General features: G+C 36.5%; 1 protein-coding gene across 1 annotated transcript; it reads right to left on the bottom strand.

Moving 5' to 3' along the window:
* Window positions 1-7: 7 nt before the first annotated feature.
* Window positions 8-14,318, bottom strand: LOC118275144 (leucine-rich repeat-containing protein let-4). Its single transcript, XM_050698569.1, has 5 exons — window positions 13,569-14,318; window positions 3,409-3,598; window positions 2,729-3,287; window positions 2,530-2,609; window positions 8-2,345 (listed from the first exon to the last, which is right to left on the bottom strand). Exons 1-5 carry the CDS (start codon window positions 13,574-13,576, stop codon window positions 2,139-2,141), a joined length of 1,044 nt encoding a protein of 347 aa, XP_050554526.1. The 5' UTR covers window positions 13,577-14,318; the 3' UTR covers window positions 8-2,138.
* Window positions 14,319-15,092: the final 774 nt, after the last annotated feature.

The following is a 15,092-nucleotide window of genomic DNA, read 5'->3' on the forward strand; positions in this document are numbered from 1 at the left end:
GAAGTAGTAATTAGTAACAATTTTAATACTTATCACAGTGAATTTTAACTTACAGTTTACAAATAGACAATTTAATCATTTTTTACAAAAATACCAAATTATATTACAATGTGTTAATATAGTAACAGTGAAATCTTTGGTAATCATAGTAACCTGCAAGACATAAGAAAAACAATTTGAATAGATATTCTTCTATAAAGGTATGTAGTTTACGGAAATAAATATAAACTTTGTTGTCAGTGATGTAATGACAATATAGTACCATATATTTTTACTATTTTAGATGAGTATTCGTGTATTTTCCTCTTATGTATATTGTAGGTACAATAAAATAATAAGACTCATACTTTCTTCCAAATAGTTTTTGCATTACACGTTAAATGTGAGTGTAATCTTGTTTAGATCAACTGACACATACATACCACACGTAAACACCTTCATTACGGATTCATAATAATAGTTAAACCATCTTCTCACACACCTACACTTTATACAAATACCTTCATTATTATACATTATATTTAAAAATATTTTGAGACTTCAAAATGTAAATATATGTAACAAGATATGCATGAAATCACACAAATATGATCATTTATTGACGACACTCAAGCATACATAATTGATATTATTACATAGAAACAAAGCGTTATGCTAAATGCTAAAAATAGCCTCAGTTTTGTACTCATTGTAGGGAGTTAATAATATTAATCGAATTTTATTGAAAATATGTTATACTAGCTAACCCAACAAGCTTCGTACTGCCTTAAACATTTATTTTTCTCACCCTTTAAACCTTCCCTGCAAGGCTCGGAACCGGTTTAAAAAATACCGGTTAATACCGGTTTATATCGGTTTTCCTCCGAACTTTTCTTAAGAACGTGAACATTAAAGAACTTTATTTTAACCTAAATTAACCGGTTTATTCGACGAGGGGCATGTCGGTACACGCGTTGAAATATTATTATTGAAATAAGCTGAACAGCGCGCGGCGTTTCTTTGATGTGCGTCGTATTAACCGGTTTTTATTGCTCTAAACCGGTTAATCCGAAAAAACCTTTATGAAAATACTGTTCCAAATACCGGTTTAAAAAAGCCGGTTTCACGAACGAAACCCAATGTAAAGGTTTTGCGTACAAGTACATAATAACGGTTTGAAAATTTAACCGGTATCCGAGCCTTACTTCCCTGTACTTCCACAAATAATTTAATACCAAAATTAGCCAAATCGATCCAGCCGTTCTCGAGTTTTAACGAGACTAACAAACAGCAATTGATTTTTAAATAATTAAAGATACAATATGGCAAACTAATGGGCTAGCATAAATAATCAAATAATTTGAACCTAACTTTTAATCTTTGGGTTAATGTTAACGCTTGTTAGTTTACATGATTCTTACACCCAAACTAAAAACAGTCGCACAGACTCACGTGAGGTTTTCATAACTTGTTCATACAAAATCACAACTCTTACATCTCACATACCTAAAGGTTCCTATCTATGACACTCCACATACGATATTACAACATTTACAACTACATGAAAATCCTCGAGGCTGCAGGTGAATGACATGGCACAATATTAAAACTAGTCAGCCTTTCATAGCTTTGAAGTTCTTCAGTTAGTACATTTCAATTTATTTACTGAAGTATGCGTAATGGAAGTTTACCTGACCACTATATCATCTTCATAATTCATTAATTATTTAATACATAAGATTTACATACTACCTAGCGTTTCCATATCCGTATTCATTCTACATTAGGGCTAGTTAATCCTATAAGTTAGCTGAGCTAGTGCTAAATTTAAAAGCAATTGTAGGTACCATATTAATTTAGCAATAGTATGTCGCTAAAGCACCGCATTAGACATACAAGGCACATAGATATTATGTAGTGTTAATTTAAAATATTGCCAAATATTCTTTGGTTCGTTAAATACCCTGAATATTCACCATTTATAAAATAAATAATTGGACGTATTACAATCGTCAATCGCAATCATGGCGGGCGTATCTCGACATTTCACTTTTGTTATCAAGCAACTTCTTTACGCCTGTCATACGAATTGCGTACTAGGCATTGAAATGATTGCCGTATTATCAGGCAAGAATATAAATAGATGTCGGTTCTAGTAACTACGCGACGTCGCTAAGGAGCACGGCGCTGGCGTTCCTGTCTGCGTCGGCCGGAGTAGCGTGCTTGATCTTCTCGGCCGTGGTCTTGGTCTGCCGCACGTTGTGCCGGTGCATCACGTACAGCAGCAGGATGAAGCCGACGAGGAAGCCCGCCAGCCCGCCGCCTATCGTCAGCCACGTGCGGCGCGACGTCCTTATACTTTGCACCTGAAATATCGTTAACCATTGTTATTTATAAGTACCTAACAATAAAAACCTGTGTCAACGCCTACGTAAAGGCAGTGGGCACTTATTAATTAACCAGGATTTCAATGTTTGAACTAAATATAACCTAATAGGGTTAAGTAACTGCCATAAGTATCCATTTTGCTAAAATTGAGTTAAACCGTACCTGCAAATATTCTGCTTTACATTGATGAAAGGTGGCGTTGTGAGATCCATCGTCTTTTGGTACCGGACAGTTTTCAAACTCTGTAATTATAAAATACGTGTAAATTATTTAGAGCTTCTATTAGGTAGGCAGTGCAGTATGTACCTACTTAGATATACTCTCTAGTGTCATCTAGTTACCGACACATAAAAATACCAACCTCTAGTATTGAGTTTAGAATAATCTTCCAACTGGAAAAATATTCTCTTCTGTTGGAACCATAGAATTGTGGATCTGATGCCGCACAGCTTCAAGCTATTTAATGATTCGGTCAGGTCCACTTTGTTTAGGTTGCACATGGAAGCGAAGTGGTGCGTGTTGAGAGACGCGAGTGGATTGTGTGATATGTTGTAGGTCTGCAGCTGCGGCAGGTAGCCCCAATCCGGCAGTTCTCGTATCTTGCAGTCTGATATGTCCAAGAGCTCCAGTGGCGCTTTAATCGGCTTCACTATTGTGAGGGCGTTCATATTTTTGTAGAAAATCGGATTTCCTCTCAGGTACAGTTTCCTAAGGGATGGTAGTGAGAATATTGAGTTGGGCAGTTCCAGTATGACGTTGTTGGTGAGGTCCAACGTCTGCAGGTCTGTGAAGGACGTGAGTGCGTCCTCCTCTATGAGGTAGATGTGGTTGTCTGCGAGGTACAGGAACTTGATGCTCGTGTAACCAGACAGCGTGTCGGCAGTAATCTCCTGCAGCTTGTTGTCGCTAAAGTCCAGGATCTGTAATTGACAAAAGCAAAATTAACCTTTTAAGTTCGTTGTCTTTTCACTTCCATAGTTTACCTACCTAGTAATTTAATTAATAATAGCATAGGATAGAAAATTAGGAACATAAACTCACCTCAATGCCACCCCTCAGTTTGGGTACCTTGCTGAGGCGCCGGCCCGCGCAGTGTGCGCCGTACATTTCGAACGCGTATTCGTAGGTGCAGTGTGTGGGCTGCGCGCCCAACGCCTCGATCTCTGTCATTTCCTTGCCTTGTGTGCTGCATACACACAACAGAGCCGCCAGAAACAGTTTCTCAAATATTCTGAAACATCAAAAGAAAATCTATTAGGTAAATACAAGCCATACGATACGAGTAAAGTAGGGGTTTAATTCCCAGGTACAGTGCAAAGTATTTTTGACTTGGAAAAAGATCATAGCACGGTTTTAGGAAAGTTCCAATTACATCCCAGCTAAACTTAATGTAAGAAGAAGTTGACTTGTATGTAATTCATTATACCTATGTACCACTACCTACATAGATAGGTAGGTACCTCACGCTATTTCAACAGCAGTAGAACAAAGGAGTTTCACAAGTTTATTGACATCAATCGTATTTATCTTAGTTTTATCAATAACTACAAAAGTGAATCAACATTATATTGTAAATCAATAAAACAGGATCTGTTTGCAGAAAATTATATTACTCAAAGACTTCTTTCAGACATGTCTATGTAGGTAGGTATCAAAGTTACGAAATACCTACCTATGTTAAAATGGATCGGCACTTTTCCTCTAAGTTAACATAGGGTACCTATGTATAATATATGTAGATTACCTACCTGCCTAACTGTATGACGCAAGAAGCTTTAACAAGGAACTTTGTATTACTAATATGGACTATGCAGTTTCGAAGTAAGATCAGAAAAGAAAACATTATAGGTAATTTATATTAATAATTAATTAGGTAATTTTAAATTTCTAACCGATACAAATAGGTAGTGTCTAATTAGGAATCTAGGTACATTAGAACTACCTATACCTCATGATCTACCAATGGGTCGTAGTCGTATTCTACTCCAATGCTGATAGTCGCATAAAGAAGACTCTTGAATCTTGCCTCATTTGACTAGGTACATAATTGATAAAAAATAATTAAGATAATTTAGATACTCAATTTACATTTCTGTTAATTATTGTTAACTTAACTTTCTATTCAGCTAAAGTATTTAATGACTTTTTAAATAGAAGAACAATTATCAAATGAATATTATGGATACAAAATAAAATACTCGATGATGTACCTAACTCGGAGACAGGATGTGTTTTTGAACAAAAATAACGAACTCTGCATATCGGCGCAAGCGCATCGTCTCGCGCTGTGCGGTACAGATACGCTGTTTGTATCCATCTTCGGGTCGCTGGGGTCAGAATGAAGGTAGATGCTTATTTTCTCGGTACGGGTTATCTGTTCTGTTGACCTTAGCTGGCTGTGCTGCATCTTATGTATCTACTTAAACAGGCCTTTGTGATGCGGTCATGATTTACTATTTTTACTATTGGAAATGATGTACCATAGTATTTTTGTGTTAGTTAAGTACCTAGTTATACTTACAAGGGGCATGATAAAATTGAAAAAAAGGAAAGGAATTACATTAAATAGTGAATAAAGCGTACATTTCAGGTCTAGTTGTTGAAAAATATGACCCGGAGCCGGAGGTCTTACTCGTGTTTAACAGTTGTGCATGTTGGAACAGTAATTTTATTTTATTTCAAATGTTCCGAACGTTCGAAAATTTAGTTAATCCTTAATTAATATAAATTAAGGATAGGTGGGTATGTATTGTCATTATTCATTTAGTTTTCTTCAATAACTAGGCAGAGGCCTATTTAGACTGATACTTTATCTCAAATTGATACATTTTTTATGATAAGTAGGCAATATGATAAGTAAAGCAAGTGTATTGTTAAGAAATCTGTATGTAGGTAAGTATTAGTTCATTGAACTGTGTGGTTTCTGAAAAAACCCTCTTTTATATGGAATAGAAGGCAAACGAACGGACGGTTTACCTGATGGTAAGCGATCAGCTCCACTCATGAACACACAACACCAGAGGAGCTACCAGGTGCGTTGCCGACTTTTGAACAAAAAATACGGTAGAGCGTATCGGTGCGGAAATTCTTTCAATCAATATTCTGAAAAAGATGCCTACACTGTTACCCACATAATTTATGTAGGTATTAGATAATTTAGACTAGGCGATATGTTTCCAAGCGTTCGATTCTGCACTTGCTCGGTACCTAAATTATTGTAGTTCAAACTTTGTTCCAATACTAAGTACCTAGTTTTAAACACCCTGGTTCCTTTTTAGCTACACTATGTAGGTATCTAAAGTAGCTTGCATAGGATGTGGTATTACATCAAATGTATTCCACAATAAGAAATTGCTCATTCCATCATATAGTTCGCTTGGTTAACTTGTCTTCAAAACCGTTGAAGCGATGACAGACAAACAATAAAGTTAATGGTGAGTAACGGATCATCTCCATTGCTAAATGAAAGTACTGTTATAATATAATGTAGGCATTCAATACATACATCAATTTGTGAAAGATATCCTAAGGAAATAATTACCTAAAATTAATCCTGTTTTTAATCCGAAATGTTTTGTTTGCGGAATAATGTGGCTGATGAAATGAGTGACCGCGTTTTAGTTTTCCAAACAGGAATTATGTTACGAAAACTGTACCAACCTACCTATTAATATATCTTATACATAGTATGATAAAACGACATAGATAGCAGTACTGATAACGTAGTTATAAAGCATTAATTATAAGTGCTTTGTGCATGTTAAACGGGAAATATTAACGCACATTTTGAAGGCAGTTCGTTCAAAATAATGAATTGTGGAAATAGGTTTACAACTTTTTAATATGTGAAATATTTTCGGTTTCTACTAGTCAAGCGATTTAGTCTCTATTCCTTGAACTATAAAAGACTTTTTTCTTGCTAGAGGCTATAGACCTTTGATCTTTATCCTACCTAGACTACCTAATATTCGGCCGCAGCGCATGCAAATACTTGCCAATAAAGTAATGAAATCTGCCAACGAAGAATACTGTAATTTAAGTACCCAAGCAAATTAAGTATAGAAGAAATGATCACCCAATATTTATAGAAACTAACATACATACATGTAGGTATGTATCTGTATCATTACACATTCATACTGCGTAAATTAGAATCTTTACTAACTACATAGTAAGAGGACGTTGGTATAGAAATTGATACGCACGTGTGTTATTGCGTATCACATACGAGACCCTAACCTACCCTACTCGGTTCTAGTTCGAACATTATGTTAACATGAGCTGAGACCACCCAATAGAATACTACTGACACTGATAATATGTAACAAGGTAGTAATGAGTTCATCTCATACACTCAGCAGATAGAAATGGCACACAATTGCTCCTTTAAACGAGATCTGCTGAGCACTTCTACGTTACGCCTACGTGACACATGCCCAAATAGGTAACTGGTCATATTATTCCTAAAATTGGTCATAAAAGATTACTAGAAATTCGATCCTTTCCTCTTAACAGATGGTGGTGGTGAGTGGACCAAGAACTTGGCACTATGAGGCAGACGTCATCTTGCGTCCTTTGGTAAAACTGGAAACCGACGCATAGATATTGTCTTCTAACTATTAACACGACACTTATAATAGGTAACGGACACAATTATTAGGCCGCGTTTCCATTGACGCGGAGCGGGGCGGAGAAGAGCGGTGAAGAGCGGTGAAAAGTTGTCAGTGTTTCCACTGACGCGGAGCTGGGCGGAGAGGGGCGGAGAAGAGCGGTGAAAAATGGTCAGCGGAGTGGAGTGAGGCGGAGCGGAGCATACTTTTGGAATCATATTGAGAGATTGACCATGTCTAAATACAATAGACCCTTTATCGATCAAATATCGCAATCGATATTTTCATTTAGAGATTGTTTTTTTTTATATGATATATTAAACTAAATAAGATTTACAAATATAGTTAATTTTATAAACGATATTTCGACATGAAAATAAAACTAAAAGAAAGTATTTTCTCAATTGAAAGTTATGATTTACTTGAATATCAATTATCATTAACGACTATTTGAGTAACGACTGTTTAAGAAAATTTAAAACATCAATATAACATTGAAAATAAATATATTTTTGTTTGATAAGTAATTTGTTTCGTAGAAATCGATTTTAAGAAAATCGATAAACAACACCCTCACACACGCTACTTGGACATCCCTTTTTGGTTACTTCGTGAATCTTCGTGCTTATTCGACAATACTCGGTACTCGATTATATGTCTCTGTCACACGTTAGCATTGGCGTCGTGTTAGTGTCACTATCCTTGTCTTAAGTACAGTACAGTACCGCACCGCACTGCTCCGCACCGCCCCGCTGTCCTCCGCATAGCACCGCCCCGCTGCCCTCCGCACCGCATCGTCTCGCTTTATATTTTTATGAATATCCGCTCAGCTCTGCTCTGCCCCGCTCATGCTGATTCCATTGAAGCGGAGCGGAGATTTCGAGCATAGTGATTGGTCAATTCGTGCACCGCTAAGCTCTTCTCCGCCCCGCTCCGCTTCAATGGAAACGCGGCCTTATCGTGGGCGCAAATTGTAACAGCAATTAGGGTCTCATGTCTCGGTCAAGATTCGAGTTTCTGGGTCTTTGTCCTGGAAATGTGAGCCTTGCACAGCGCCACCTATTGCATTCGCGATGTCACTATATCATCATAGCTTTGCTTGTGCACTTAATTTAGTACCTACTATCATTTAATGGTTACTTAAGCCAGACCTTAGCCATTGTTTTCGGAACAAAATCATTACTTAGGAATAATTTAAGTACCTAATCAATAAATGTCTGACTGACTACGGGACTACGGGAGTTATACATACAACGTAGATATTATGGATGTTTAACTTTTAAAGACCATAAGATGGAGTTTCTAATTATGATATTTATTACAATCATTAATCATGATATCAGCCACGCGTACGGGGCACGAGTCGTCCGTTACCTAGGCAAAATGTTTTATCGACGAGTCTTTGCTATCTTTCTTTCGTTGAGCTCAGAAGGTCGACACTGTTTTCTTTCGCAATACTTCTTAAATCTTCGAAATAAAAATATCTATTAATTGACGAAACTACACTTTCTATCTACATACTTTGCATCGTTTCTACTATGTACACAATGCCATACACCTAATAACATGGACAGTAGGATAGTATGAATGTAGTTCATGTGATTATCACAGTAATCTAATGTCGTTATTCCCAACAAAATATTTCCTTACATGAATACAAGTGATGTGATAGGATTGTAACTTCCTCTATTCCAGAAATGTGTTGATTGGGCCTATCTACTACCGAGTAAATACCTTAAATTACTCATTTGATTACACATATTACAATGACTGTGTGCGAATGATAAACACGGAAACAGTTTCCTGAAAAAAATCGTTTTTACTGCGTTCTGCCCTACACACCTGTAATTTGTTGACGTCATATGGTGACATTGTAAAACAACTTGGTTACCTATTCTTACTTAATGTTAGCGGAGATAATGAAAATAATGGGAGCTAAATAATATGAAATTAGATGGTTTAAAGTAATGCAATAATGGTGCGGTGCAGTGTAATGAATGGCATCCTCGTGGGTCGAGCACTCGTGATGTGCGGACGGGCGGGAGTCGCGCTACTGTCGCTACTGTCAGGCCGGTCACAGGCGCTTTTGTTGTCGTTGTTCGGCAAATTGCTACTTACTTCCTACCTACTACGATACATGAAATATCTCACGACCGCGGCCGGCTGCTACACGTGAACCAGAGCGATAGCACATGATCAGAAAATAGAATTAATAACAAGACCAGAATCACGTTAACTGTCAAGTCTACCATGTTTACTCATTATTGTTTCTAAGTAATTGGAGTATATATGATAAACCTTACGGCTCGTTAATCACTTTTGTACAAACAACGTTGCACTGATAGCTAGCAGAAGAAGAGTGCAACAAAGTATACAGTCATGACCTGATTTTTAATCTAAATTCTATCAAACAATATAATTGGCCATGCCCTAAATACGCGATGGAGATTTTTCGTCACATCACTGTGGTCGGCGTCGGTAATTCGTGATAGCATTCAGTCTACAGAGATAGAAAGATAAGTGAGTATTTTACTTACTTATAATTTTGCTTGGCTCAAGATAAAACTTCCAAGGTGAAGAATATAAAAGATACATGAACGTGAACTATATTTTATCAGTTGATTTATAGATAGTGAGCAATAATAAACCTGCCCTTTCGAATTATTTCGTTCTATTTCTCATATCACCAAATTGCATCTCTGACTCATTGATTTGGTAGGTACCTACTTTTCTAGTTATCTATTTAGTATTGTCATGCCAAATACTCAAGGAAAAAGCCACTTTTAAAATAATCTTTATTTTTAAATTTTAAAGAAAATATTATTTCAAACCTAAATCTGTTTTAGGTGTCTGAAAATGTCAAATAAATAATAGAATTCAACTAGATATACTTATATTTATAGATAAGAATTTATTCTTTACATCTTACTTTTTCATTTCCAAGTGTCAGTTTCATCAATGTTCGTAGTCAATATATTTTTTTCGCGAAAATGTGCCGTAGTCATAGCAACCGTAGCTACGCCAACTTTCAGTTAGCTACACAGCTACCTATCATATAATTATGAAGATGTACCTATTAACCTCATCTGTAGCATACTCGTTACATAAAATAGGTTTCAGGATGTTCATACTCGTAGTATATTTTGTTCTTATATTTGTTTATGCACACAAGTAAGACCATAAAAATATCACTAGGTACAAATAATTTACAGAACATGTGGGTAGGCAAGAGGCAAGTATGGCGAATGACGATACATCGCAATATCCAGTGGTTATCCCGGGGTCTCTGTCAACTATCTTAATTGCAGAGAGGTCAAATTAATTCCTTTTAACTGGTGACTTGGACTCTCCCAATAGCGGGACGTAAGAATAAGGAAAATTAAAGAACAAATGATTCATTGCGATAAACAAAACACTATTTGAATGATATTACAAGAACTGCGATACACTTTTATGCATGAGGTCAGAATTTATTTATCTCTTCATGCACATAAATGTGTAGAAGGCGGTCTTAATGCCGTAGGTATTTTCTTTCTACCAGCCCAACTTTTGTGATCTGTGTGCGTAAGACAAACCAGTGTTTTGTTTCTGCATCACCCAAACGCAGCGAGCAAAAAAACTAAACTGATTGTACCTAAGTCTTGACAAATTGACATTTACTTATTGAAATTTTCATCGCAACTACAAGATTCAGATAAATAAGTAGTCTCGAGATTGTCCACCACGTTCACTAAACGATGTTTACAGCTAGTTAAAGTAAATAAGTGTAAATGGCATATACAACAGTACACTCAGTAATTAAACAGATAATGATCTAAAATATTATAAAGTAGGTACATAATAACTTGAAAATCATTGTCTTTAAGATTTTAAGATTACCTACAGCAATCTATGTAACCAAATTACAAGGAAGTGTAAGATAAATGTAAGCGTCATCGATAAATGTTGAAACTTCAGGTGATTGTGCCGAGCGTCCGCCGATAGGTTCATTCAACGGAAGCTATTGAGAGACACTCCTGCGCAACAAGCGTGGCGGCCCCAATTGTCTGATTGATCTTTATGATGCGTCCACGCTCCGTACAGTCCACGCCCCTGCCTGCCGCTGTTGTTCCAGCAAGGATTGATTCAAATGAACCATTATCAGATTGATTGTTTAGTCATGCGTACCGTGGGCCCTTCTAATAAACACTACCAAGATAAATAGTACCTATCAAACATTGAAAACCTTCTAGTTATGACTTTTCTTTGAGAATTTATAAATTAATATATGTTATTTTACCACAATCCAATAATAATACTCTTAGAAAATGTATAGACCATACACAGCTATATATACAGGGAGTGGGAGCAGAGAACATGACGTCCTCAACGTTTTCTTGAGTGTCGTCATCTAATATTTCGCAAGAAATTTGTATTAATATTACAGTTAATTTGTTTATTATGTACTAGTTTAATTATATCAACGGCTTCGCCCATGACATAAAAATAGCCAATTTGCTCTTTTTCCAAATTTCATCCCTATTCGTTCAGCCGTTTTAATGTGGTTGAGTAACAAAGATACCGACACACAAACAGAAACTCGCAAACTTTGCATTTATAATATTAGTAAGATTCAATTTATTATTCTTTATTCTTCAGAATAAAGTGAAGTAAACGTGAGTAGTTTCAAATACTAAGGTTTAATCAAAGAAATTGATTTGCACGTAGTCGTAAACCGTTGATTAGGTAAATGACCTAGAGAGAAGAAAATATAAGTTATTTTTTGCCGTTTTGATTTTATGTTAAACGTAATTGAATCTAATTCGAAACGAAAACACACTGTTTATATAATAAATTACCCACAGTAAAAATAGACGAAGGAACAGCTACTTACATCTGGACATGATGTTTACGGAGTTTATTTCAAACTTTCTCACCGAAAGTGCTACCAGGATAGGTTTCAACGAGTTATTAGATAATATTTACAGCTGAAAAATGGCTGCACTGTAACTTCAGTTAGGTATACTTATCCCTTCACTATAAATGGCGAATAAACCTTTTGTGCTTTGGTCAAGAATGAAACAACGATTTTGAAATTATCCCGTGTATCAATGAAAAATATCTTTCGATCCTTGAAAGGTTATGCCTACATCTCTTTAAAAGTTACGGTGAGATGAGTTGGTTTTACCATACCCTAGACACTATTCCAGACTGTTTGCCAGCACCTTTACATGGAAAATTAAAAAAAAAAAACTCCCAAACATCTTTACCGGACCAGGAATTCGAATTCGACAAGTATGTGCGATCACTCAACCAACAGTCGGCATAGAGAAATAAATAAACACTTGATGGAAATAGTCATGAATCGTAACGTGTAGATATTCTTGCTTCAATTTTCATTACATGAAAATACAATCAGTGTCCTCATTTTCAGTTACAAAACATGTTTTCAGGTATTTAATTTAGCTGTAAACGCACTGACTAACGAACGCCTAATCTTTAGTCTTGACGTCTTTACGAAATAAATGTTATGTTGATAAGATCTACGCGACACACGTATTTTGTTTGATGAGTCAGCCGGAACATGGACTTGTGTAATATTCACATTTTCACGAATCCACTAACTCCAAAGTAATCACGGAAAAACTGGTATTTAGGCTAATACCTAATGGTGAACTTAAGAAACTAAACGAAATTAAACCTTCTAGTCATAATAATCCCGGCGTTTATGATGCGGATCTTTCCACAGAGAATTTCTAACAAACTAAGAATCTTATTTCATCAATTTTATAATGTTACCTGCTTGTACCCATTTACCGCAAGCTCCAGTCACACTCCTGCCTCACCTCAACGATATTTAAATAGGTTGATACCTCCTTAACGTACCTAGTAGTACCTATCAACTACCCTACCCTACAAAGTTTCCCGAAGTTTGGTAATCGTCAGGAGGATAAATAACACTTCCTGTCTATGTATTATTTTAGTTCTCGTTATTATACCAATTAAACTAATGTGGTTAGGAAATATTATGTTCTATGCAGTACCTATAGGAAAAATAAAAGAAAACCTGTGGTTATTATTAATGGTAGGTGATTACAATAACCTTTTATAACAATAAAGTATGAGTTTTGTTAATTCTACACAGTTAGGTACTAAAATAATACAATGGGAAGTTAAATGCAATCATTTGATTTCACAATCAGAAATTTGTGAACGAGGTAATTACGAATGATAATGTGTTATCAAATTGACTGATAAACTAATTTAGAAGAAATAATCACATGTGGAATTCCTACATTTATTATATTTTATTTAAACTTGTGCCGACTACCCGGTAGATGACGGATTTTATTGAACCTTAGTTTGTCAACCTGGACTAAGACTACACCTGTGTTGGATGACATAAGTCCTTCCTTCCAGAAATATCCTTTTCCACTGGATTATCTTGATAAACATGACATTATTTCAATAATATCTAATCTACCTACAACATTAATAAGCCTATGTATGTGAGTACCAAATGATGGACCCGGATTTAGAAGATTCTGAGTATTTAGCATCATGTTAAGAATTTGCATAGTCTGGAGTGACATAAGAATTGTAACAAATTACCTGTCCATTGTGATTGTAGTAGATATTCACAATATATCCAGGTCGAAGTGTTCCCCTGTGGAAGTATCACATCACCAGCACTTATTCACAACACTAACACTGCGGATAGAGTCGAATCTCGCGGTGCACTAATATAACTCGGAGAGGGCACTAGGGAGCTGCAATCAGCGACGGAAGACATTCGTTGAATTGATTCAATTAGTGTAGTCGCATGCACAGTCGGTCAGATGTCGCGATGTCGCCAACAGCAGGCAGGCCGTGAGGAGCTCCTGCCGCGGCGGAGGATCAACTGATACTGGTGACGCTGTAATCTGTTATCAGCACGTCCTTCTGCGCCCAAGCACCCTGTATCTAGTTTCACCACTGCTGTGAGACAATGAAGGCGCGGGCCGCGATCGCTCGGCCCAGATAGGTCGCTACCACAATGCGATACCGCTCGTATCTGAATGCTACGATTGGTTCGTCGATTATGTTTATTCTGTAATAGTTTCTATGTTTGTCAAGTAAATGGACGTCTTTGTTTTAATATGAAGTCCAATAATTGGTGATAAGGAGTCTCGTAATGAATTTATAACGAGCTCATTAGATAAGTGGCAAAACATTTAAATGGATTCAAAAAATGTGTTAATTAATTTACTTGTGACGAATACATGACACACGGTTATCTGTAGATGCAGACTGTTTAGTTGGCCGAGGTCAACATAACATTTGTTCAGTTGGAGTCTCCTCGCTCGGCAAGAAGCTGACTGTTAAGTGATTTCAATTGGATAATAGAGACGGACGGTTTGGTCGTCGTGTCACTTATTCGCATCTTGTGAAACGGTCGCTGTTAATTAGCAAAAGAATGCAAGCTTATCTCGCTCATATATAAAACGTCTTTAGTCAGTAACTTTATCGGGAGGCGAGTTATCTGACTCAGTAAGAAAAACAGTAATTTTCAGAAGGGGTAAGCAAATTAAGCAAGCCTGCCTACTAAGAAAATGTTCACTACAGTCTCTACAACTCTATCTCATAAGTTGATAATAAATACCTACCAGATACACACTACTTACACCGTTTATTGCCATCAAGAATTTGGAAATTCATAATACAAATAAAATCGACTTCAAAATCTCATGCAGTATTTGAGAGTCGACATTCGATAAACGAAGAAAAATAAATTTACATATAATGAAAGCACAGTTAACTTTTGCTGGTCCAGTACAGGTTTGATTACAAATGTGTTATTCAGAGATCAGCCCACCTATAAGATGTAGGAAATTAGGCTATCGTCGTCATCATCACCATGTCAGTCACAAGACATCTTCTGCTGATTATAGGCCAGGCCTCCCCCAACGACTTTGGGTTGGTACTAGGCCACAGACGATAATAGTTCCATATTGCCGGATATCCACCCACAAGATGGACAGATGACCTGACAAATACGAGATATTTCTCGTATAGCCTAATTCTAGATAGGTTGGTTGGAAGTTTCTATACCTAAGATGACTTGTTTATCTACCTGCCTAGTTAGATGAATACCTA

The sequence above is a fragment of the Spodoptera frugiperda genome, chromosome 15, assembly GCF_023101765.2.
Source record: "Spodoptera frugiperda isolate SF20-4 chromosome 15, AGI-APGP_CSIRO_Sfru_2.0, whole genome shotgun sequence".
NCBI classification, from domain to species: Eukaryota; Metazoa; Arthropoda; class Insecta; order Lepidoptera; family Noctuidae; genus Spodoptera; species Spodoptera frugiperda.

Coding starts and splice junctions, on each gene's coding strand:
- LOC118275144 (XM_050698569.1), bottom strand. Junction 3,288..3,408: donor AACTGAGGGGTGGCATTGAG/GTGAGTTTATGT, acceptor TGTCAATTACAG/ATCCTGGACTTTAGCGACAA. Junction 2,610..2,728: donor TTCTAAACTCAATACTAGAG/GTTGGTATTTTT, acceptor TTATAATTACAG/AGTTTGAAAACTGTCCGGTA.